Below are 25,558 nucleotides of genomic sequence, written 5' to 3'. Positions count from 1 at the left end.
ATCGACTAAAACTGGACAAACCCCCGGTGACGTCACTCAGGCTTTAAGAGTCCTTTTGAAGCCTGTTTTTCTTTTTGTCACTGAAGGTGCAATGTTGATAGAAACTGAGATCACCAAAACCTCAGATCATCTAAAAAATATCCAGGACGTGCAGACCTCTGAACCAGATCTAACAAGCCCACTTTAGCTCATTTACAGCGGATTAAATATTTAATCCAGACAAGAGAAACACACATGAACATCCTCACAATCACAAGCTGTATACAGCTTTTCCTGTGAAGCCGTCAGTGCAACAGACAAAGCACAAATATGCATGGACCAGTACTGAGTTAACTTCTCACTACAAGATTCTACACGGTACCAAAGTTGTTCATATTCATTATCACCCCAACACTGAGATGTGAAGTGCAATGGAGTGTAACGTTTGACACAAAGTACTTGTCGGTGGGACCGCGCTCCTTGTAGCCCAAAGCAGATGCTCTGCACCTGAAACTGCCACTGGGAAGCATACAAGAGTTCTCATCATTTACATTCAGTTTTTTTACCTTAAGACCTTCAGGTGTCGAAATGAGTGACAAACCCAAAGCATGAATTACATCTTGTCCCATCAGAAAAAGTGGGCAATGTTTAGAAACCAAAAAGGAGTGATCCATCTCAACGCACCACATGACCAGTTGCAGAAACTGAATGAACAAACCGTCCACTGCTTTGGCTGCAGAGGACAATCCCCTCAACACGGAGTCTGTTGCCCCTGAATCTACTTACAATGTTATAAAGCCAATAACACCAGTAATATTTGTGGGAGCTTATGCTAAGTGGAATATGACAATGGTGAGTTCACAGTTGTAGTACCTTTTTTCATCCAGGAGAGGCCGCCAGAAAGCTGTTAATAATAATAACAATAACCACCACAATAATATGCTGTAACAAAGCACCTCAATGACCATGTCTACTTCATACTGCTGCACCTTTCACTTTAAAACAAATGTATATATGTTAATAAGAGCTGTCATTTGTCTATTTACTCCACAGTGACCGAGTCAAATTCCCTGTCTTGTTTGACCTGACTTGGCCAAATAAACCTGATTCTGATCAATGTTAAATGATAGTCGTATAGTCTTCTTGGACAGTTAAACATCGCCCCCTGGCGGCAGTTCGCAGACATTCAGGGCGTTTGGATTGTGGAGGCTTTTATTTTGAAACAAACCAATAACAGGAAGTTGGAGGGGAAAATCAGCTGGAAATCCACGGAAATCATCAAGAGGACTGTTTTGCCTTTACTGAGCTAGGTAGACACCTATCAACTTCACTTTCCCTCCTCGTCTTCTCTCTTGTCCAGCCGCCACAGTGGCGATGTCGGAGTCCTACGGTAAGGAGGCTGCTTTTATTGAGCCGCCACTGTTGTTGCATGTCCATGTAAATGTAGAGGTAATAATAAGGCAGGTGTGTCGAGAAGCCTTCTTCCTGCTAAAGGCTGATTTATGGTTCCGCGTTACACCAAAGCGTAGCCTACGCCGTAAGCTCGCGTCGCCGCGTACCCTACGGCGTAGGCTACGCCGTCGATTTAACGCGGGACCATAATTCAGGCTTAACACAGGCACTAGCGAAGGCTCCTGGCCCTAAAAGTGAGGCGTGAAAGGAAAAATATCGCCTAATGTCAGTTTATTACAGCCACACAGCAACATATTAGGAGCTTTTAAGCTCCGTTGAGGTCATCAAAGGTGCAGGATGCTGACACCTACTCACGCCGCGGGGGAGATGGAGCTGACACCAATATGTGTCACTAAACTGGTAATAAATGACACACTTGACCAGGTTACTAAGGTATTAATGTCTCAGTTGAAACATTTCACTTTGGAATAATCTTAAATATCATTTTGGGCTTTCTTTGTGTTATATATTAGTGGCACATACAGGACTGTCTCAGAAAATTAGAATACTGTGATAAAGTTCTTTATTTTCTGTAATGCAATTTAAAAAAAAAACAAAAATGTCATGCATTCTGGATTCATTACAAATCAACTGAAATATTGCAAGCCTTTTATTATTTTAATATTGCTGATTATGCTTTAGAGTTTAAGATTTAAGATTCCCACAATATTCTAATTTTTTGAGATAGGATATTTGAGTTTTCTTAAACTGTAAGCCATGATCAGCAATATTAAAATAATAAAAGGCTTGAAATATTTCAGTTGATTTGTAATGAATCCAGAATGTATGACATTTTTGTTTTTGTAATTGCGTTACGGAAAATCACAATATTCTAATTTTCTGAGACAGTCCTGTATACGTTTAAAGGCAAGGCAAGTGTGTTTGTATAGCACAATTCAAAACAAGGTAATTCAAAGTGCTTTACATCAACATTAAAGGCAGCAAGACACAATTAAACAGTAACAAGTCAATTAAAAAGGGAAATAGAAATAAATAATAATAATACAATACAATCAAATAAAATAGAATATAAATAGGAAATAACAAATAAAATGAAATAAAATGATAAGAAAAGAGGTAAAATAATAAAAAGCACAAGTTGTTAACAAGTAAGGGCAGTAGAGTACAGCAAGTAAGTATTTATTTTAAGAGTACGCTTCAGTAAACAGTAATTTTTACAGTTCAAGATCATAAAGCTGATGTAGCAATCAAAACCTCATTCTTAACAGATTCAGTTGGTGTTGTCATGCAAAATACATGAAATAAAAAAGTGCAACAACTGAGAAGTAGTTCCAGAAAGACTCAGAAGTAGGTAGCTCTACCTGAGAGCTTTCCCTTTACCTGCGGAAAAGGCCCGCGACCCACTAAAGACAAGTCCACGATTTATTAAATAAATAAAAAATGAAATAAATAAAATAAAATAAAATTAAATAAAATTATAAGAAAAGAGGTAAAATAATAAAAAGCACAAGTTGTTAAAAAATAAGGGCAGTAAAGTACAGCAGGTAAGTATTTAAATTAAGAGTACGCTTCAGTAAACAGTAATGTTTTTAGCCCTGATTTAAAGCAGCACAATGTAACTTTCAGCTTTTGTTGAGTTTGGCGGCTCCTTTGGACAAAACCGGTAGTGCTTTACAAGAAAGAACACTACATTTCCCATGAGCACCAGCGCGTACTGCCGGAAAACCCATCGCGGGCATTTATTTATTTTTTTTATTTTGTCCGGGCATTTAGCTTGTTACTCTCCCGCTTTCTTTTTTTTCACCTCCTCTGATAAAACTTTTTTTTTCTTTGTTTTTTTCGCTGCTTCGGCCATGATAACAGCTCTGCGTTTCAGCTCACCACCAGTTCTCTTGAGCTCTGCGCTCCACGCCCCGCCCAGTTTTCGTCTCGACTAAGAATCGGGATAGAGGGGGAAGTGACGTATGCCGTAAAGCAGTCAAAGCCGTAAAAAAATTTAGTTTTTTAGTGTGGCAGGGTTCCTACCATGCTCCTCAAAGTTACATAGTGCCAGTGAAGGCGATACAGACCCCTCAGACCATAACAGAGGTGTCATTAAACCTGTTGGAAGTTGATGTACCATCACAATGACTCTGGAAATATTATATTAAGGTGGAAAAGTTACTGTGCTGCTTTTAAGGAGCTGACAGTTGGAGCAGACCTCAGGTCTACAGGAAGTTTGTTCCACCGGTGAGGAGCAGAATAACTGAACGCTGCCTCACCTTGCTTGCTTGGATAAACACGTTTCAGTATGTATTGGTCAACTGTAATAAAGAAATATTGTCTGATCAAAGTAGGTCAGCTGATACACTGTTGTGGTATCACTTATGACGGTCATCGATACCAAATCAGTAGATAAATATAACGTTGTCTCTCTGTGCTGTCATTTTTGTATTCCCACTGCAGATTTCCTGTTTAAATTTCTGGTTATTGGAAATGCCGGAACAGGCAAATCCTGTCTGTTGCACCAGTTCATAGAGAAGAGATGTAAGTCAGACGCAAGCAGCACGCCACCACTTCATTTTTCACACATCCAGTTATACTTTGTAATGCATGCATCCTTTATTGTTAAAGTAAGTGCACTGCAAACATAGTGTAAAAAAAGACATACTATTCACTATTATGTAAGAGTCCTATTTGAAGTTTTCCCTTACTTTGTATTTTCTGTCAGCTGCTGCTTTCTAAATAATTGGCGGTAGCCCTAATAATTTTGCAGAGTAGTTTTTTTGGTGAATTTGTTAATTTCTAAGCAATTTCAACATATACGAAAATGATTATTCAAATAGTTTATTTTAATTTCTAGTTAAGGATGAATCCAACCACACGATCGGAGTGGAGTTTGGCTCCAAGATCATCAGTGTGGTCAACAAAACGGTCAAACTGCAGATTTGGGACACTGCAGGACAAGAACGGTTCAGGTAGGGATAAACCCTGTGATGGTAAAAGTTTGAGGCTTCATTTAACAGCTGATTGTCTGTAAACCTCACTGTTTTCATTTTGGGCCCTGTATGCACACTGTTATCATTACACAACATATGCAAAGGTAAAATCTGTAGAAGAGAAGATGATTCAGTAACACTGGATTGTTGGAAAGTCGATAATGCCCCAAGTTAAATGTATACGTTAAGATTGATTTGTCTCGCCTGAAAATAGCTGGGATAGGCTCCAGCAGACCCCCGTGACCCTGCAAAGGATAAAGTGGGTATAGATAATGGATGGATGGAAGATTGATTTGTTTTGGCTGTATTAAGTTGATGCAGGTGTCTGTTATCCCATGTAATAAGGTGTGGGTTGCTATGCAGGTATGTGTGGAGCTTTTCGAGCATTACATAACCATATTTTATGGGTTTTTTTTTTCTAATATTTTCCTTACTGTAAGAAAATTAAAATATAATCAAAGTGTGTTAACCTGTTGTGTGTGTCAGGTCTGTGACCAGAAGTTACTACAGAGGAGCAGCAGGAGCTTTACTGGTCTATGACATCACCAGGTATGACAGAATGTGACAGCATCATTTGTTTTTATGTGTGTGTGTATATATATATATATATATATATATATATATATATATATATATATATATATACATATGCATGCGTGGTGGTTCTTAAAGCGCTGACTCCTGCTGCAGTCCACTCTTTGTGAATCTCCCCAACATTTTTGAATGGTTTTAGTTTCACAATCCTCTCCAGGGTACGGTTTTCCCTATTGATTGTGCACTTTTTTCTACCACAACTTTTCCTTCCTATTCGCCTTACTATGAATGTGATTAGATACAGAGCTCTGTGAACAGCCAGTCTCTTTAGCAATTACCTTTTGTGTCTTGCCCTCCTTGTACAAGGTGTCAATGTTCGTCTTTTGGGAAACTGTCTGAGAGTCATTTAAAGGCCTCTGTGGGTGTTTTGAGTTTATTAGCTGGTTAGTGTGGCACCAGGTGTCTTCATTATTGAACCTTTTCACAATATTGTAATTTTCTGAGATACTGAATTTGGGGTTTTCATTAGTTGTCGATTATAATCATCAAAATTAAAAGAAATAAGCACTTGAAATATATCACTGTGTTTAATGGATGAATACAATATACAAGTTTCACTTTTTGAATGGAATTACTGAAATAAATACATTTTTTTTATGATATTCTAATTATTTGACCAGCACCTGTGTATTCGTCAGACCCATTCTATGTTCCAAAAACCAGTTTGTTTTTTTATCTCTTCTTTTTCTTATTTTCTTTGTTTGATCTCTGTGCTGCAGTCGAGAAACCTACAACGCTCTGACCACTTGGCTGAGTGATGCTAGGATGCTGGCCAGTCAAAACATCGTCATCATCCTCTGTGGGAATAAGAAGGACCTGGATGCTGACAGAGAGGTCACGTTCCTGGAGGCGTCACGCTTCGCCCAGGAGAACGGTAAGATTAGAAGTTTACGGGGAGGTGGGATTCTGGATCAAATAATTCATATTATTGCTGACAAACATGTCCAGACACTTGCATGGTGTTATTAGAAGACTTACAAATCTCTGGCCCCTGAGTTTTACGTAAAATTTTAAATGAGTTTTTATTTAACATTATTCTTTTTATTTTCTGCTTGTTGTTGTAAGTACAAACTGCTGTAATATCATGTGCTGTTAGTAAATGCTGCTTTGTTTGTGTCAGAGCTGATGTTCCTGGAGACCAGCGCTCTGACAGGGGAGAACGTTGAAGAGGCCTTTGTCCAGTGTGCTCGGAAAATCCTCAATAAGATCGAGTCAGGTGGGAGCCATAATCTTCACCCATACTTGTAAAGCCCAGCTTCAAATCCCCCCTCATCCTAACAGGATCAATGAGCATGCTTAGATATGATTCAGGGACCAACTAGTTTTAATAAGCTGATCTGAAGCGTCGTTCCAGGTTGTGATAAACTGGCAGCGCTGTAGTTGAGTCACCAAACCTGGACTCCAAGTGTCAAGTACAAACTGCTGTAATATCCTTTTAGCAGTTGTTCTCTGATTACAAACTGGCTAAATTAGAGGCCTTGACAACATGTGTATAGCATATATATATATATATATATATGTATATATATGTATATATATATATATATATATATATTTGTCCTAAGTTACTGGCACTGAAATCAACAAAACATCCATTACATACATTTAAACTGAAAGCATTACTTGATGGTGGCAAGTGCCTACAAACGTTCTGGAGTTGCCTCCACTTTTAACATCAACAAGCTGCAGCTCTGCATGATAGCAGAAGCATAGCCGTCTGTGAAAAACGACAACAAATTTGGGTTACCAACCCAATTCCAACTCAGGGTCACAGGGATCTGTCTGTACCTCTCTGGCAGAATTCTTGCCAGATGACGACTGAAGTTGGAAGTTGTCCACATCATCTCCTTGAGGGTCCTCTAACAGAAGGAACATTTAGCCGTGCACTTTTACAACTACACAAGGAATCAGTAAAAGCAAGAGAATATTCTCATGCTATTTTAACATCATTAGGTTGTTCCTAAACATGATACACATACAAAATGAACATGAGGAGCATGCATCTTGCACTAAACTGTTTCATTATGACATATGATGTAAAATTGAATAAAACAAAAATGGACTCTTCTCTGATTTAGCTAAACGTCCAAATGCAGTTACATCACAAGTATAAGTCATAGGTGGTTCATTCCAAATCGAGCAACAAGTTTGTGATGGACTTGAGTCTAAGGCCTTGATCCAAGTACTACAAGTCTGTAAACGTGGATCTATCAATGAATTTTAGTGCCTGTATAGTAGGAATGGGCGATATTTTACCGTTCACGATATACTGTTAAAAAAATTCCCCACGGTAAGAATTTGCCATCTCGCGGTAAAAACGATAAATTCCCGTTGATTACATTTTTGTGTAAAGCCTGATTTATGGTTCTGCGTTAAATCCATGCACGAAGGAAGGAAGGAAGGAAGGAAGGGAGGGAGGGAGGGAGGGAGGGAGGGAGCCAGAAAGAAAGATACACTCCCATTGATACGTGTTTGTGTAACAAACATGGCGGATCTGAGTCATTACAGTTTTGCAGTACAGGTGGACTAATTTAATAGTTTTTTTTCAATTTAATTGGTGTAGTTTAGTAATATTTAGTATTCTTTTAGAGCAGTGATTTGGGGGCTCCAAAGACTGAATGTGGTGATAGATTTATAGATACAAAGGTGGAGTTGAATTGGTATTTATTTTATCGTCATTTTTATCGTTATTGGGATAAATGCCAGAAATTATCGTGATACATTTTTTAGTCCATACCGCCCATCCCTACTGTATAGTGGCTTTAGCTGTATAACAGCAGATGCCAAGAACAACAGTCAGTGGCAGATGGTGTCCTGTCCTGTCTCCATGTTGTTTACACTGTTCTTAGGTGCAGGTTGGTCTTATCGTTCAGTGATGGTCACATGATATAGGCTCGGTAAATCAGGGAAGGATACCAGTGACCCAGAAGAGCAAATCATGACGCAACGCTGTGCAATTATGTCATAATTACCAAATGGTATCAGGCTAACCGATTCACATTACACTACAACTTGACTTGGTTATATGAGGGTGTGTGCTCAGTTTCCACATTTTAAGTGTTCTGTCTCTTCACTTCTAACGTGTCTGTTTTCAGGGGAGCTGGACCCCGAGAGGATGGGCTCGGGTATCCAGTATGGTGACGCTGCATTAAGGCAGCTTCGTTCTCCCCGTCGTGCTCAGCCGCAGGGCACCCAAGAGTGTGGCTGCTAGTGGACATCCTGCCACATACACAATCAAGGTAAGTGGGCCAGAGTGGTTTTTTATCCCTGCACGTTGCAGTTTGATGAGAAAAAAAAAACAAGTCTGAGAATTGGCTTTGCAGTTGCCACTAATGTCAAGAGTGTTTAGTTAATTAGCAGCATTATGACTCATATCGGTGTGCTTCAGCAACTATGGAGTAAGATAACTTCCAAAAAGATGTGTCCATGTTATAACTATTGGCATTATTAATGATAAACGATTGTATGTAAATAAAAAAGTTGTACCCAAAATTCTGCTGTCACACACATTAATCTGATAAATTATTAGGGTTAGGATTGTTTTTATGTGAGTATGAATCTAAAAGCTGTGAGTGCAAAGTCTTGTGAATACAACTCTAATTTCTACGACTACGAGTCTTCACTGTGAACACGAATTCAAGTTTATACATTGAAGTCGAAAAACTGTTGAAATCATAGACATATATACGTAGACACTGCATCGAGTGTTCTTGCCCGCTGCTGCGATACGTCAACGCCGCCGCCATATTGGATGCGGCAAGACTGCGCTGTAAACTAATACAAGTAAATGGACTTATTTTCATAAAACGCCTTTCTACAAAGAAATTTACCTTTTTTACGTTTCATTTATTCATTCACACACGCACTAATATACTTGGGAAACAGTTAGGCACCAAATATAATATATTTAATTTTCTCAGATGGCAAAAATAAGAACTTTATTGATCCCACATAGGAGTAATTGATGTTATATTAGAGAACAAGGTAGTGCCGAAAAACAATATATAGCCTATCCCCCCTCACAAAAATAAGAAAAATATATTTTCTCACCAACAAAGCATATTTTACATGAACATATTTAAAATTTTTCAAGTAACAAAATAACATATTTGAACAATTCTTCAGATTTTTTTCAGTTCTTTTATTGTCTGGAAAATAGTTCAAATGTGTTATTTTGTTATTTGAAAAAAATTAAATTTGTTTTGTTGATGAGAAAATATGTTTCTCTATCTAAATAACACATTTGAACCATTTTGTGCTTTTGCAAACTTGGTTTAAAGACGAAGTGGAGTAAAATAGATTTTTCCAAATGAATACCTAATGCTTAATCAAATCACCATTAATTAGTGAAGGAGGTCAGATGATATTATTTATGCTGTAATGTTGTCAACATATCTCATGAGAGTATCAAAACAAGCAATGTATGGCTGCACATTTAGGCAGCTGCACAGAGGTGACAGGGCTTCAAACTGACTGGTGGACCTCTATGTGGACTTTACAAACTGCACCTGTCTGGCGTTACTGTAGGTTTGTGAAGAGCAGAAGAAGAACAGCCATGGAGGACCCAACGGGTTCAGGTTGCTTTGCCGGTGACCCGTCCCTGTCCTTTGCACGGACCTTTCAGAGCCTTCGTTGTCATTTCTGCATGTGCAGCGAGGCTGTGAAGACCTAGCAACCCTACCCCCACCCTTCCTAACTCAGAAATCTCCAAGGTAATGACGTAAGAGCGCCCACCCCTCAACAGTCTGCACTCTATTGGACCAAAGTCTGCCTGGCCCTGCAAACCAGGATGTTTTATCTCCTTGTATATTTTACCTTTTTCCTTCACACCTGCTCACTCACTTTTTAATCCCACTAATTTCTGTATCTTCCTTTCATCTACAGATTTCACTTAGGGGTATTATTTAAATACTAAATATGTAAATCTAAATACTACTTAGGGGTAGTATTTAATTTCCCTTTTTTTGGGTCTAAATTAAAAAAACATATCAGGCTAATCAGGTAAATAAGTGTTGGTGGGTAGATTTTAACTATGTGAAATTATCACAAACCTTTATACTAATATAACATGAGCTGACTTCTTATCGAGTTGAGCTGAGTGTACAATCAAATCAACCGAACACACTTCTTTTTAGAGTAACCCTTATTCTCCTTCCATCTGCTCTGATTACCTCTTATCATCCTTCTTACCTACTTTACACACCCCACTAGCAGTCTGCTGTATGTGCCACTCCCTCGTTGCACTTTTTTCCTCTAATAACAGTGCCCACTTACAAGATTACACCGCATTTTCTTAATCCCTTGCCTTGAAACTCTGTTCTTGCATTGTTTACAAGCCTCCTCTCCCCTTCTCCTACCCTCTCATCCCTCTGCAGATCTTACACGCTGTACAGTGTTTCTGTATATAAAGACTGATGCATGTTTTCTCAAACAAAATATCAGAGTTTCATTATGAAGAAATATTACATGTATATCAAAACTGATATCATAATAAGCATTTGTTTCATGATCTATTGTATAAATATGTTGAAATGCAATGCACTGGCAACATGAAAGCAGCAGATGTTCAGGACTGTTTGCAAGACGTTTGTACTGTTTGTAAATGGGACAAGCCAGTGTGAGTTTTATGAAAAATGACAAATGACTTGCATTTATTTTATTTTGTTCCAATCATTTGTGTCTACGTTGTATCCCATCTTTAAAGTCACAGTGGCACATTGGACAGTCACCACTGAGATAAATGGTCATGTAACACATATTTATCCAAAGGATCCATTTATGACAAAAGGCTGATCTCTTGCTTACTTTTGTTGCCTGTTTACATGTGGTGGTGTGATACTAACCAATCACATTTTCAGTTTTAACTATATTGTAAAACTTATCTGTGTGCTTTTATTTATTTTCGTCTCCCAGTTTTAAGACTTTGAAGATTTGTCAAAATCCAGGATTTTGGTTTAGAGTTGCAACATATAATTCATTCTTTTATTTTTTTTTAACCTGATTTATCACTTGAACACTAGACAATTAAATTATACACACTTCAAATAAGTCCGATATTTAACGTTTAAAAAAAAAAAAGAAAAAAAGAAAATCCTCCAGTGTGTGGTATGTGACGGCAGCAGCTTTGGCCGTTCCACTTCAAGTTGTAGTCTTGTGTTTATGCCATCAGGTCTGTTGTTTATATTAATGTATGTCTGTTTTTCTTTCATCTTTATGAATATAATAGATTTTTAATTTATTGTGTATAATAAAAGGCATATGTTTTTGAAATAAAAACTGCTACAAGTTCAGCATTGTTTTAAAGGACTTGTTTTGTCACCTTTGACCAACAGAAACAAAACAGCTTTTTGGAGCTTAAATGAACAATTATTGAATCAGTGATTTGATCAACAAAAAAAATTTACAATTGCAGACTCAGGTTTGTACAGTAAATGTTTGATTTGATCTAATAATAAAGCATATTTGAGTGATATTTTAGTGAAATATAACCCTTAAATACAAGTAAACTTGTAAAAACATGACATGTAGAATATCAGCAAAAGTAAATAGTCTGTACAGCATAAAACACGACATGACTAGACTGGTTCTGTTAACTGAGTACCAAAGAATGAGTTATCCTGTTTCACTCCTTTTATTCTGAGATTGTCAAAGTTAACCACATCTTTGAATCACTGTGGCTCAAATTTATTTAAATAAAATATTGCACAAAACCATCATTCATCATAATTTAAAACCACTAAAAAAGTAAATAATTACAAAATGTGATACAAAATATAATACTGAAATTAATGTTGGACCAACACAAAGAACACAAAACAATAGAAGTCTAAAGTTAAAGCTTTGGTTTCCAATCCTCATTTTTTTTTTTTACCTTTTGCAGAAAAAAAAACATCAGATGCAAAATATGAAATACACGTTTTCTAAAGGGTTTTGGCACATAGCTGATTCCATCGCCATTATTCGAAGCAGGATGCAATTGTGTAAAGTCAAAAGAGTCATAAGTGATAAAGAGACTAAGTTCAATACGCAAAACATTTTTTTTTACCTTATACTACTGTCTGTTGTTGAATACAATCAGTGAAATACACGAGAAGATCCAAAGTATAACATGAAGCTCCAGAGTTAGCTAAACATACAATATTTACAAAAATAGTAGTAATAATAGTTCAGAAAAGTGAAAAAATTACCCAAGTGCAGTTAGATTTGGTCATAACTAAGCGGCCAACTATCAATATTTACTCACATATACAGTAACTTGAGATATATCAGCTCTACATACACGGTTACTCTTTCTCTTGTGGCTATGGAAGATATTAAGTAACAGAAACATACAAGATATTTGGCTTCAACCTTAAAACTTTGATATGTTTCGGGGAGAATCTAAATGTTATGTTATTTTATAATATTGCATTTTTCTTCCTGGTGAAATATGTCTTGTGAGAAAATTTGTGACAGAAAGTTGGCAGTTTCCACAGAAAGCACTGTCAGTCATTTTATGGCTTTAGAATACCGTGTTAGCACCTTGTTGAAAGAGGATAAACTCATTTTAGTCCAATAACATCATAACACATGTGAATCGTTCCTCTCAGTACAAAGTCTGTATCAAGCGCTTAATTAAATCGAGTTAATGAGAACTAATCAACCAGACTTTACACAAACTAGTTTACTTTAGCTTAAGAGCAAAATATCAGAAAGTTGTAAACTATAAAGCAAAAATATTGATTAATAGTTTATGCTCACTACATATAAGAAAACATCTAAAGACACTGAAAGTTGAAAAAAGCTTCCAGCTAATTAAATAAGTTTGTGTCGATGCAATATTCTGGAGTTCAACCAATGTGACAACACAACAGATTTGTGTATGTACACTCTAAGTGATGACTTATTCACATTTTAATTGATCTTCCTTTAGAAGTATTTTCAAAATTAAGACTTCATCTATCAGTGACACCATCCATCTTCGTCACCCCCCTGAGGTTCCACTGTGGTTATACAGTACCTGCCTGAGTCAAGTGTGGAAACGTTGGATTTATTCAAAACAGCTAAATCAAAGCATGTTGCTGCTAGATTAATTTTGACCTATCCATGCTCATCGGAATATTTATGACATTGTATGAATTACCATGATTCATTATTAATCATTCATTTACCACAAAGTATGTTTTCTGACAATCGTCCACCTTGTAAGAGGTGCCTTATTATACTCTGTAAAAAATGAACTTGATTTATACAAAAATAGTGAATGATGGTACAGATTAGGATTGGTAAACCACACAGGGAATTTCAATATTCATCAGTTTGCATCCTGAATGTGTGGATGGTAAACATCCAAGAGCCTTGTCTGAGTCCGGCCTGTGCTCTCTCCTGCATCTGTAAATGTTTATGCTTCAGAAGTGAGAGGCAATAATGGCTTTCAGCCTCTGTTTTCTCGTCAATTCTCATGACATACAGTAGCTGTCCTATCGGGAACGGGCAGAGAAGCAGCGCATGTACTCTGTGAGCCATGGGTTAAAGTCTGGATGAACCACTTTCCTGGGCTTGTCCAGGTCAGCAGACTTGGTCCTTCGTCGCATGGTTTGCTGGGTCGTTAACTGGCGTTCCACCTGCCGCCTGGTCTTCGCACGCAAAGCTGATTCATGGATCTACCAAATAAAATAGATGTCTTTACTCAGATATTACTCACGCTTCCGCATCTTGTAATTTTCAACACGAGAAACAGTGATTACCTCAGTAGTCGAAGCTGCGGGGCCTACGTTATGAGTCTTCCGGGCTGCGATGTCAGCATCCTTTTCCCCTGAGCCGTACAGAGCAAAAGGATGCCTGCTCTCCTTACTGTCGTCTTGAGGCTCCTGTAACGGGGCTGGCCTCACTCGCTGGGAGCGCCAAGTTTGTTTTACAGATTTGGAGGGTTTCTTCTGCTGCGGTCGGGGTCTTTCCATGGCTTTCCCTAGGAAAAAAGTTTCAAAGAAAATTCCAAATATAAAGTTAGGAAAGATGCATGTTTACCACTGAGCTGTATCATTTCTTCTTCTGAAAACCTTCTGAAGTATTTGGGCACTGAGAAGGACAGTTGCTGTAGTCTAGAAGCAAAATCTTTTTCCAGTTTTGCGTGAAACAGGATTTCCTTTGCTCAATGGCTCTTAGGCATCTTTGTTGTATTTTTTGTTTCATAAAACTATATATTGGTTTTTCAGTGGCATACAGATAAACATTGCAGGTAGGTCCGTTTAACAGTCAAACTTTTTTATTAGGGCCCTTTGCTCAGATAAGTTTGGCCTTCTACATTAATGGCATCCCCGAGACTTTCAGATCCTCCAAAGCAGTTTTCTACTTTACCTCAGTCTGTCCTAAATGATGTCAGTCACAGACAAAAACACATCATTTCCAAATCTGGTTTCTTGTACAAGGATTTCTCCAGATTTACTGAATGTTTATATTCAATTTATAGAAGCTGACCTCTATAAATTTCTGTCAGTAAAACATCTTTATTCACAAAGTGAAGAAACCAGCTCCGTCTTTATCCAAAGAAGATACAGTCTCTATGCGTTGTTCTACCAAATCATTCCCAAAGGCTCAAATTAAAGGGAACTGGGCTGACAGAAGGATCACTGTTCATACACTTGTTGAAGATGAAGTTGAATTTGAATTGACAAAGCCTTCTGGATGAAAAGTGAAACATCTTCAAGATCCAAGTAAAAGACGCCCGGTTGCATTTGATTAAAGACTTTGAGAATTAGCATGACCTAGATGACTGAGAATGCACACCAACACTCAACCTAATCGTGATACTGACCTCTAATTATCAAACCTACTGTAATTGTCTTGGATACTAGTGTGCCACTTTTGTTGGAAATAATCTATTGAAGAAAACAGACAAATTTGATATTCTAGCCTGGAACAGAGTAGCTCTACTGAGACTTACTTTGATCTCTGTGAAGAGCTGTTAACTGTTTACTGGCTCTGCTGCCGACTCTCTGCTCCTCTTTCTCCTCTTTCTCCTCTTTCTCCTCCTGCGGTACTCTTGCCTCCCTGTTACCATTAGACCGCAGCCCTGTGAATGGAGTAACAACACTTAGTATAACAAACTCACATATGTACATCCAAGAGTGTATTACAGTCCTTTACAGATACACTGAAAAAAATTATTCTAAACGCATGTAAATATAACATATTTAAATCTGTGATATTAACAATTAAAAATGAAGTTTGTTGCTTTACATGAATACATCTAGTTTTGAACTTAATCTGCATTTGTTCAAAAAGCAGTATTTCAAGCAGTATTTATGTAATCCCAGGTAATCTTTTCATTTACACACAAACAACAAGCAATGATCTTGTATTTACTTTTCCTTTAACAATTTTAATCTATTGGGCAGATTGACCAACGTTTAGATAAAACATGCTTTATTTGTTTAAGTAGAACACCACAGTAAAAAATATCTTGCTTGATCTACTTTAAAAAAATTAAGGTGACTTTTTCGCATGAGATTTTTATGTAGATCAAGAAAGACTAGTCTTTGCATAAACTACTTAATTTTTAGTATGTACAAAATTCATTTGTTTAATGGGTAAACTACCTCTGTACATATCCAATTTATTAAAATATTATTCTAGTAGCTATGACACCAGATCATCAGGGAAAATTCTCCTCATGGTCCCAAGCACTCGAACAGAATTGGGTAAATCGGCCTTTTCCTTTTATGCACCGCAAGCTTGGAATGAGCTACAACACATACTCAACTTGAAATATTTACCTTCTCTTAACATGTTCAAACATATTTCAAAATCAGTTTTCACAGAACAATGTCATTGTTTTTAATCAAGTGTCATTCTTTGTCATGAATTCTTTTTAGCTTTCTAATCCTTGTATGTTTTATGTTTGTTTGTTTCTTGTTTTGATATGTTTTTATTTTTTTTGTAAAGTTACTTGTCCTTGTATGTATTTTCTTTTATATGAAACTGAATGTATTTTTCTGCTGCCATCTTGACCAGGACTCCCTGGCAGAAGAGATATTGTATCCCAATAGGACTTTCCTGGATAAATTACAAAAAAAAAAAAAAAAAAAAAAATTGCAAGTAAAGTCAACTTAATTTTCTATTTTTTTAAAACATTTTTTCATTTTGTTCTTCTTTTTTTCCTTTTTTTCTCTTGTTTTCTTCTTTTTTCTTTTCTTTTCTTTTTAAAGTCAACTTAATTTTGATAAATAAAGTAAACTTAACACAATTAAGTTGACTGTACTTGCAAAATGTATTATTTACATACCTAAAATGAAGTAGTTTATACAAAGACTATTCTTTCTTGATCTACATGAAAATTTCATGCTAAAAGTTGACTTGTTTTTTTTAAGTAGATCAAGCACAATATTTGTATCAGTGTAGTTACCATGGACTGCAGACTCCTTAGCAGGTGCATCTTCCGCCTCCACATCTTCTGGAATCCTGGGTACCGGTGCTGTGGTTCTGCTCTGCTGTCCGTCCATCCTCCCAGCATCACACTCCTCCAGCTCCGGCTCTGGTCCGGCTATACCAGCCTCTCCCTGGTTCTGGCTGGGAGGAGCTGGGCTTCTTCCCCCAGAGTCTGAATCACTGTCTGAGCCACTCCAGAACCAGGGCTTGTGTGTGTGCTCGAGCAGTCTGCGGGTCAGCCTGTATTTCAGCATCTCCTCATAACATTTTGTGTAAGTCTCCCATTTGGGGTCTTTGAATTTCTTCATGTACTCTGAGCGGATCATCTTTGTCACCATCTTTTCCCTCTATAAACGGCAACCGAGCACAAAGCTTTAAAAAACACTAAATAAGTAATAACATACCTGCAATGACGATGATTTGCACAACAAAAGCGCCAGAAAACATTAAAAAGCGACCTGATTGCGTTGATCTCTATTCTCTACCATAAGCAGCGCCAGACATTTAAACCATAACAGAGAAGCAAGGAAAACCAATGGCAGAGCTGCAGGTTTCCTCCGGCCAACCTCCTCCCTACCCCGGGTTAGTTCACACGCCCCATCGGGAAAGGAGGAGAATGTGTGATTTGGATGTCGTTTTCGAATAATAGTTTAAAAAAAAATGAATACAAGAAGAGATTTCTTGAATCGAGTGACGTCACTACATCCTTCTTCTGTGATTGGCTAAGAAAACGCTCGACTGTTGACAGGCTCCTTCAAATTAAAGGTCACCTGCAAGAAAACACTTTTATTAAAACAGAGGACGGTTTGCAACACCCACGGACAAATTTCGGAAATATTATATTTTAAAGCCGAGAATGGATCTTTTTTTCCAGCCCAACCGCTTATGCAAGCCCTTAATGTAGTAGATGCGTCATTACGCCTGGATTATTGCAAGCGTTCCATTTGTCCTCGAAAGTGGGGATTTCCCAGTTCCCAGTTGGATGTTTCAACTGGAACGCCCCTCGAAGTGGGATTTCCCACTGGGAAAGTGGGAGAGTCTTCACCACCCCCGAGTTCACATTCCAAGATGGCTGCCCCGGTTGTAAACAGTAGAAGAGAGCTCTGTAAAAATTCGTAGCACTTCATTCTAGTTTTGGTCACACTAAATCAGTCGTATACAAGTATTGTTTCGCATATATATGCTGCTATAGTGTAATTTAAATTTTTCATGTGGTATATGCGAACTATAAACTTGTTTACCTACTTTGTAACTGGAACGCTGATAACTCGGCTGTGACGTCATTCCCAGTTCCGAGTTCCGACTTCCGAGGTAAATGGAACGCAGCATGAGAATTAGATTCATGTTTATTTGGCCAAGTCAGGTCAAAGGCAGGGAAATTGACTCGGTTATTTTCGCTCACTGTACAGTAAATAAATAAAGTAAAAGAGTGCATATTACATGAAATCGTAAGACTGGTTGTCTACTCGCAACAAACACGCCTTACACATATTATAACATATAATTAGGGTGATATGTTTGACATGACAGGCGCCCGACCGACTGTCATGACAACTCTTGCACACTGAGCGGCCTGACAGGAGAAATTCATGGCTGCACACCGGTCTAATTCGGTATACAGTAAATATACTTACGGCCGTGTCGGATTTCACAGAGGCTTCAGGAACAGATGGCGCTGCTGTAATCACGAGCCGAGGCTCGAAGCTCCGCCCGCCCGACGTCTTTAAAAAGCCAAACACACCCCGCAACAGGTGCCCCGAGCCGGGACACAGGAATGTGTTTTTACTTACAATGCTTTATTAAAGATGGTGAAAAATCACTTTGGTCCATTGTAGGATTTATCTAGACACAGTGCAAAATAGGCATGACATGAATGACATGAAGGATGAAGAAAATTGCGATTGATTGTTGATATTTTAGACCCATTTGGCACCTTTTATAAGTTTATAGTGTTTAAAGTGTAAGGAAACGCATCAGACGCTCCACTTTTGTCGTTTTGGTCCAAACCTAACCAGTACTGGAGTTGAGGGGGGATGAGGGGGGATGGCCTCCCTCCTGAAATAAAAACGGTCCAAATCATCCCCCCTGTAAAACTGCCATCCCCCCTTTCCATCCTTTATGTCATTTCATCAATGAATGTGGTTTTACTGCTATTTCAACATTTACAGTAATCACCAGAAAAATAACACCAGAAAAATAACTTATTTGACAATTTTCACCTGTTTCAAGTAAATTTTCACTTGAAATAAGTAGAAAAATCTGCCAGTGGGACAAGATTTATCTTCTTATTACAAGCAAAAAAATCTTTTTCTACTGGCAGATTTTTCTACTTATTTTAAGTGAAAATCTACTTGAAACAGGTGAAAATTATTGTTTTTTCCAGTGATGAGTCTTGTTTTAAGTGTAATGAGATTTTTTTTACTAAAATGAGACATTTTAACTAGAAATAAGACAAATATTCTTGTTAAGATTTTGAGTTTTTGCAGTGATCCATTTTACTTATCCTGTGAAGGACAGAGCCATATTGATAAGTTCAGAAAACTGTTTTTTATTGTTGTGTTTTGATGTATTTGATGTAATCCCAGTGGATATTTAAAGCTTACAGAAGGCTGCATTTAACTGCTGTCATTCCTGCAGTATTTCTGCGGGTTTTTTGGTCACTGCTATTATTTATAATATATTATATTATTTGTAATCAGCACAAATTATCTGTCCCCATATGATAAAATCCACCATCCCCCCTGATTCTTTTTTACAACTCGAGTACTGAACCTAACCTCCGCTCTCATATGCATATAAGGCAGCAGGGCTGCAGGGATTCCTCTTTGTGCATGCATGGCCCTGGCTAAAGATGGTCTGGGCTGGAGGTGCAAACGGTTGCATTCAGAGCAGGTGTCAGGTGTCCAGTCGCTGCCGATCCGGAGCTGCTGGTGCTGTGTATGTGCATTCCTGGCGAGTCACTGTCCGGCTGTCACAGCTTAGAGGCGTCGCCTGTCCCTGCCTGTTTTTTAGTCTGCCTCTCACCTGCGCCCTCCCTTTCTCCTTCCCACCCATCCAACCTTGAGGGATCCATAAAAACCCCCCTCTACAACTTCTATGAAGCTGCACCCAATCAGCTGTTCAAGTGTGTCATTTGGAGACCATGCACGAGTAAGTCGGGGAAGTTTTCCTGCCGGGTTTATTCTTTAGTTTTTGCGAATTTCTGGCTGTTTGTCAAAGATTCTAATAAATTCTTGTTGGGAATTTTTTTTCAACTATTTAAATTTCTGTATATTTGTATGCAGCCAATTTGGATTTATAAGCTCAGTTCAAAATTTGCCACATTTCCCCTGAAATGTTCACCAAAGCCTTTGTTTTCCACTCTCTCTCCCCCCATAATAGAAAAACAAGGCCAGGGAGCAAAATACCAAATAATGGACTTTAATAAATTATCAATATGTATATACACTTACATTCACATGTGTTGGGCAACATGTTGTTATTTTTTTTTTATTAAAGTTTTTTGGTGGATGCATGGTTCAGTGGTTGTTTTCACAGCCTTTCTCCGTGCAACACAGACAACAGACAGCTATAAAATATGCACAATTTAAAAAGATAACAAAATATGCATATGAATGTCAATAGGGCAGACAGACAGTCTATTGACAGCAGAGTGTTGCTGTGCCGCAGAAGTTTCTTCTTCTCGTTCCTCCATCTCCAGATAGCTGGTGGTGAAAATGATGGAGCAGGTAGTGAAGAAGGCAGAGGATTTAGAAGCACTTCCTGTGCACAATGCTGGGGCCTGCCTCGTCGTATTCCTGCTTGGAGATCCACATCTGCTGGAAGGTGGACAGGGAAGCCAGGATGGAGCCACCGATCCAGACGGAGTACTTCCTCTCGGGGGGGGCGATGATCTGTGAGAGGAGGAGGGAGATATTTGATTAGAAGTGGAATAAAGTGCGTAATTCTTTATAAAAATGTGCAAATATTGCTTCTTTTTCTTTTTCAGTTAAGTTTCATGTACCTTGATCTTCATGGTGCTGGGGGCCAGGGCAGTGATTTCCTTCTGCATCCTGTCAGCAATACCAGGGTACATGGTGGTACCGCCGGAGAGCACATTGTTGGCGTACAGATCCTTACGGATGTCAATGTCGCACTTCATGATGCTGTTGTAGGCAGTCTCATGAATACCAGCAGACTCCATACCTGGTTAGATGAGAGCAGGAGTGTTTGATGAGACTCGCTCAGTTTAAGGCGCAATGCACCAAATTCTTGTAAAATGATAAGACATGGATAATTTGGTTTACCGATGAAGGAAGGCTGGAAGAGGGTCTCTGGGCAACGGAACCTCTCGTTACCGATGGTGATGACCTGACCGTCGGGGAGCTCGTAGCTCTTCTCCAGGGAGGAGGAGGAGGCAGCGGTGGCCATCTCATTCTCGAAGTCCAGGGCGACATAGCAAAGCTTCTCCTTGATGTCACGGACAATCTCACGCTCAGCTGTGGAGGGCAGTTTGAAGAGTTTGTTTTAATTTAATATATACCCAAATATACCCAAGTCAATTTTGCGTAAAATCCCTGTACTCACTGCTCTACATCTACAGTATGCGCAATTCTCACCAGCACGGAGAGCGCGCACAAAAGCACATGGCCTCACAAATAGTGCAACGGCCTCATCAATATGAATTATGATATAAGTTTAAACATTTTGGTATTCCTTTTCTAATTATGTAATGCTTTGGTTCCGATTCTGGACAGTCTTTCATCAGAACGTCCATAAATTACTTATAAAGAAAATATAAAGTTATGTAAATTTGGAGTCTTCCTCGTTATCTAAACTGTCCCTGAAACGTGTTTTATTGAAGCAGGATGATTTCCTCACCGGTGGTCACGAAGGAGTAACCACGCTCAGTCAGGATCTTCATCAGGTAGTCGGTCAGATCGCGACCAGCCAGGTCCAGACGCATGATGGCGTGGGGCAGGGCGTAACCCTCATAGACTGGGACGTTGTGGGTCACACCATCACCAGCATCCAGCACAATACCTGAGGAGAGGCAAGGAGCGAGCTTAGTAAAGTATGAAATCGATCACGAAACTGGACATTATGATGAGTGAAACATGAATTAAAGTAGGTGTTTGCATGAGAATGTCTTTACGACGGTGCGTAAAAGTTGTGCGTAAAAGCCTCATTTCGAAAATAATGAATGGCACAGTATTGTGCTGCAGTATGTGTTGCAATTATTATGGTTATATTCAGTTGAATACTTTTCTATGATGATGAGGGATTGTTTAGTGTCATGTATATGTTTAGAAAGCTGGATGTAGAGTGGCAGGTGTTTGTTGTTCGGTCTTACCGGTGGTACGGCCGGAAGCGTACAGGGACAGCACAGCCTGGATGGCAACATACATGGCGGGGACGTTGAAGGTCTCAAACATGATCTGGGTCATCTTCTCCCTGTTGGCCTTGGGGTTAAGAGGGGCCTCAGTGAGCAGGGTAGGGTGCTCCTCGGGTGCCACTCTCAGCTCATTGTAGAAGGTGTGGTGCCAGATCTTCTCCATGTCATCCCAGTTGGTGATGATACCGTGCTCAATGGGGTACTTCAGAGTCAGGATACCTCTCTTGCTCTGAGCCTCGTCGCCGACGTAGGAGTCCTTCTGACCCATACCGACCATGACACCCTGAAGTGGGAAAAGAGGACAAGGAAAAGGAGACGTCAGTCATGGTCGATCGGACGTTATGACATTTTTTAACTCAGATTAAAGACTGACACAGTAGCTTCTATTGCGTAAATGTGCCAAATAATAGCGTGCGTAACTGTCAAATTACTTGTGACAAATTTCAGATAGATGAAAAATATCTAAAATAAGAAAAAGGGAATCATTCCTGATGTTTGGAGAACCACGGTTACATGGCTCAGTATAGCGACTGATAACTGCACAATAACTTCATTCTCACATTAAGATGAATGAAACTCTTTGTTTTTAATTGATCAAGGATGATATATTGTGTAGTTTTTTCTCTATATTAAATTGGCTAAAGTCTAATAGTTGAAGTTTTTGTAAAATTGCCATTATCACTAATTCTTCTTGTTTTAAAGCCTAACATTTTAGAGATTTGTCTTGGCTGTTTACCTGGTGACGGGGGCGGCCGACGATGGAGGGGAACACGGCCCTGGGGGCATCGTCTCCGGCGAAGCCAGCCTTCACAAGACCGGAACCGTTGTCGCACACGAGGGCGGTAGTCTCATCGTCGTCACACATGATGGCTTCTGTGGAAGAAGTGGAGCGCAAAAAGGTAAGATTTCACTCATCCAACACACATACACAAATGTGGCAAATTTACTCTGATTCCCCTTTTAGTTGCTAAGTTTCGAAGGTCACACTAGAATGTTACATTTCAAGACTAAAAAGACTATAACATGAATCTAGTCTCCCATGGGAGACTAGATTCATGTTATAGTCTTTTCACTTTCAGGAACAGAGACGTGATCTGGCACATGGCTTGTAGCTTATCCATGACCAGTCTGACTCTGGAGGATAACAGATGTTGTCTCATGACATCAGATTATTATTTATCAAATGGGAGTATTTTTAAACTTTAAAAAAGAAAAAAAGAAAAAAGAAAAAATCAATTCTTAAAAGTGGGGAGACCTGGCTGAGATCCGCTTCTCTAAATTGCTGTATAAACTTAGTCGATGTTAAAATCGAACCACATTTTACATCTAGCCTATAATTGGGTAAAATACTACAAAATCGTTTTAATTTTGGTTCTGCTCCTCATTTTTCAGGTAAACCTTCTTTTACATTTTGGCATTTACACTGGCCTGAAATCAAATTGTATCATACGGCATAATTTCTATGTATCAACGTGACACCTCTAAACATACGGAGTGAGATCCCAGAAATTATCTGATTAATCCAGCAATCAATGCATACATTTTCCTAAAAATGTAAACTACAGATTTGATACATTAGGTGTTTCAGGTCTAACTTTTTTTTCTTCAATAATTAAAGTCAGCCTCCAAGGTTTTAGCAAGTAACTATCACCAGTTTTTCCTTCACAGGTTTCTCCTCCTTAGTCTTATAGTCTTATCTTGATCAGCATCCCACCCTATGCCTCACATCCCTGGCACTTGTCTCCTCTGGTTCTCGGACTATAAGGCCTATAAGATCCCAACCTGGACGTGTGGCTTCAGGAGAGAGGAAGGTCCTTGCAGGGTCTTACCTTAGGGGTTTGTCTGCCGCTCGGAGAGAAGGACCCAACCAGTGCTGCTGCTGAACCAGTACAGTCCCTACTGCTGCCTGTCCCCTCTTTTATACCCAACCTCCGCCATTCACAACCCTCGGCACTGGCCCCCATCCCGACCCTCTGCCATATTAGGATGCTGAGGCCGAGGCTGCGAGGGGCGGGTGCGGGCGGGGTGCAGCGAGCAGGCGCAAAGAGGAGGCTCCATCCGCCCGTCGGGGTGCAGGGAAGGGGGGATCAGCAGTGACGCTGCGCGCCCCCAGCGAGGAGCCATATATGGCACTGTCTCTTTGACCTCCCATCGAGCCCGCTGGCCCACCTAGACGGCCGTATAAGGAGCGCACGGGCCACTTGGAGGGTTTCTAGGGGAGACGCCAGTTGCTGCCCCGGCAGGGTTATAGATTTGCTGCTATAGGTCTCATCCAGCCTTAAAATGGGAAAATGCTTCCCTCATCTGAACAGATTTAGGCCGCAGAGAGGCTCGGAGACCGGCAGGTCAAACCTCAGAGAGGGTGGTGCAAAGTCCCAATTAAGAGCTCTGCTCTCATTATGATGATTGATAAATTAATGAAAACCCATGGTTAAAAGGGTTTTGAGTGTAAAAAAAAAAGAAAAGAAAATATACGAATAATGAGTGATTCATTGCATCTTTTGAATTTTATGACGATGTTTTTTAATTGATTGTATTAATCTGAGTCTATGTGCAGTCATGAAATTACTGGAGGTCTAGACTGTAAGCTTTTTATAATAATGCCTCTTCACAGATTTTCAGCTTTTCCACACTACAAAATGCTATTTATTAACAGTTTTGCCATGTTTACATATCACACTACAATGAGTCTTATTAGCTATTAATCAAGTTAAAATCTTGCACGTTTGTGGATCACATGGTTTAATATTCACACAGATCTGCCTGAATTTGAACAGCCAGCAGCTGAAACTGTATCTGCGAGGGCTACTCTGCTCTGTCACTGGAGCAGTTGGATTAATTATAACTCTAATGGAGGAGGGGAGCTGGTGTGTGTGAGATAGACAAATGGGGAGAGTGAGTGTACATATGTGCACATGTATGTTGGTGTGTGTTGCAGTGTGAGGGGAGGAATGGAGATGGAGATGCCGAGGTGATTATTATAAACTCAAAGGAAGGGAGGAATCTTACAGGAACAGAGCAGTGAAATGTGTATAATTTGGTGAATTAGATAATCAAACAGAGGAGATAGACACAAACTACCGTTGGGTGACAACTCCAACGACACCTGGAGACAACTTAGAGGTCCTCGTAAAAGCAGCACATAGACATTAAGTAAAAAATATGACAAAACACGATCAAAGCCCTTAATACAGAGGCAATATTTACTGTTTCAACTATTGTTAAATACTAAAAAAACTAAAAGAGTACCATGAAAAAGAATTCATCAATTCAAAAACTTTTCAACGTGAGTGAAAAAGGGATAAACTCACTAACTTGAAGTTTAATAGAAGTACGACCAAATGATAAAAGTCCCACCTTTTTTATGACCTGGATTCTCATTACAACAGGAAAATTGAACATGACACCTTCCTTGCTCGGTTAAAATCTGTTGAATATGAATGTGTTTTGCCCAGTTTTCAACCAAGTTTTGTTTGAGCACTTTGAACAGATCTGTTGACTTTGAATATTCCTTTAAAAAAAAAAGTAAAAAAAATCTCAAACCTTTTCATAGTATGGCTTACAAATAAAACAGGGCAGGAAAGGGAGGAGTAACTTCTCCAAAAATGTGGTGGATGAAGTCTAAAGGAGTAGGGCCTTGAATGGATCAGAGATGGTGTGTTTGTGTGTGCATGGGAGGGGTCGGGGTGGAGACAGAGGGGTTGTGCAGCAAGAGCAAGGTTGAGCTACTTTTATGCACTTGTTGTGAGCCATTTTGAACCCGGGTGCCTGCGAAACACCTAAAATGTAAAGGGGCTGGCAGTTGTTGGGGAAA

At 39.1% G+C, this 25,558-nt stretch overlaps 3 protein-coding genes across 3 annotated transcripts; 1 reads left to right on the top strand and 2 right to left on the bottom strand.

Moving 5' to 3' along the window:
• The first annotated feature begins 1,232 nt into the window (after positions 1-1,232).
• On the top strand, positions 1,233-11,254 carry rab4a (RAB4a, member RAS oncogene family). The gene is made up of 8 exons (XM_061745458.1): positions 1,233-1,369; positions 3,838-3,918; positions 4,235-4,349; positions 4,857-4,919; positions 5,684-5,838; positions 6,085-6,180; positions 8,060-8,203; positions 9,492-11,254. The coding sequence occupies exons 1-7, from the start codon at positions 1,354-1,356 to the stop codon at positions 8,173-8,175; spliced, it is 642 nt and encodes a 213-aa protein (XP_061601442.1). The 5' UTR covers positions 1,233-1,353; the 3' UTR covers positions 8,176-8,203; positions 9,492-11,254.
• A 1,485-nt stretch (positions 11,255-12,739) lies between these two features.
• Positions 12,740-17,294, bottom strand: ccsapb (centriole, cilia and spindle-associated protein b). The gene is made up of 5 exons (XM_061745467.1): positions 16,829-17,294; positions 16,348-16,717; positions 14,887-15,015; positions 13,691-13,911; positions 12,740-13,606 (listed from the first exon to the last, which is right to left on the bottom strand). Exons 1-5 carry the CDS (start codon positions 16,856-16,858, stop codon positions 13,424-13,426), a joined length of 933 nt encoding a protein of 310 aa, XP_061601451.1. The 5' UTR covers positions 16,859-17,294; the 3' UTR covers positions 12,740-13,423.
• A 2,480-nt stretch (positions 17,295-19,774) lies between these two features.
• On the bottom strand, positions 19,775-23,728 carry acta1b (actin alpha 1, skeletal muscle b). Its single transcript, XM_061745449.1, has 7 exons — positions 23,574-23,728; positions 22,481-22,617; positions 21,703-22,027; positions 21,231-21,392; positions 20,657-20,848; positions 20,374-20,555; positions 19,775-20,263 (listed from the first exon to the last, which is right to left on the bottom strand). Exons 2-7 carry the CDS (start codon positions 22,607-22,609, stop codon positions 20,120-20,122), a joined length of 1,134 nt encoding a protein of 377 aa, XP_061601433.1. The 5' UTR covers positions 22,610-22,617; positions 23,574-23,728; the 3' UTR covers positions 19,775-20,119.
• Between the last annotated feature and the right edge of the window lie 1,830 nt (positions 23,729-25,558).

This window comes from Cololabis saira, chromosome 2 (assembly GCF_033807715.1).
Source record: "Cololabis saira isolate AMF1-May2022 chromosome 2, fColSai1.1, whole genome shotgun sequence".
In the NCBI taxonomy this organism is placed as follows: domain Eukaryota; kingdom Metazoa; phylum Chordata; class Actinopteri; order Beloniformes; family Belonidae; genus Cololabis; species Cololabis saira.
Note: the sequence above shows the minus strand (reverse complement) of the source record. Positions and strands in the feature narration are given on the sequence as shown.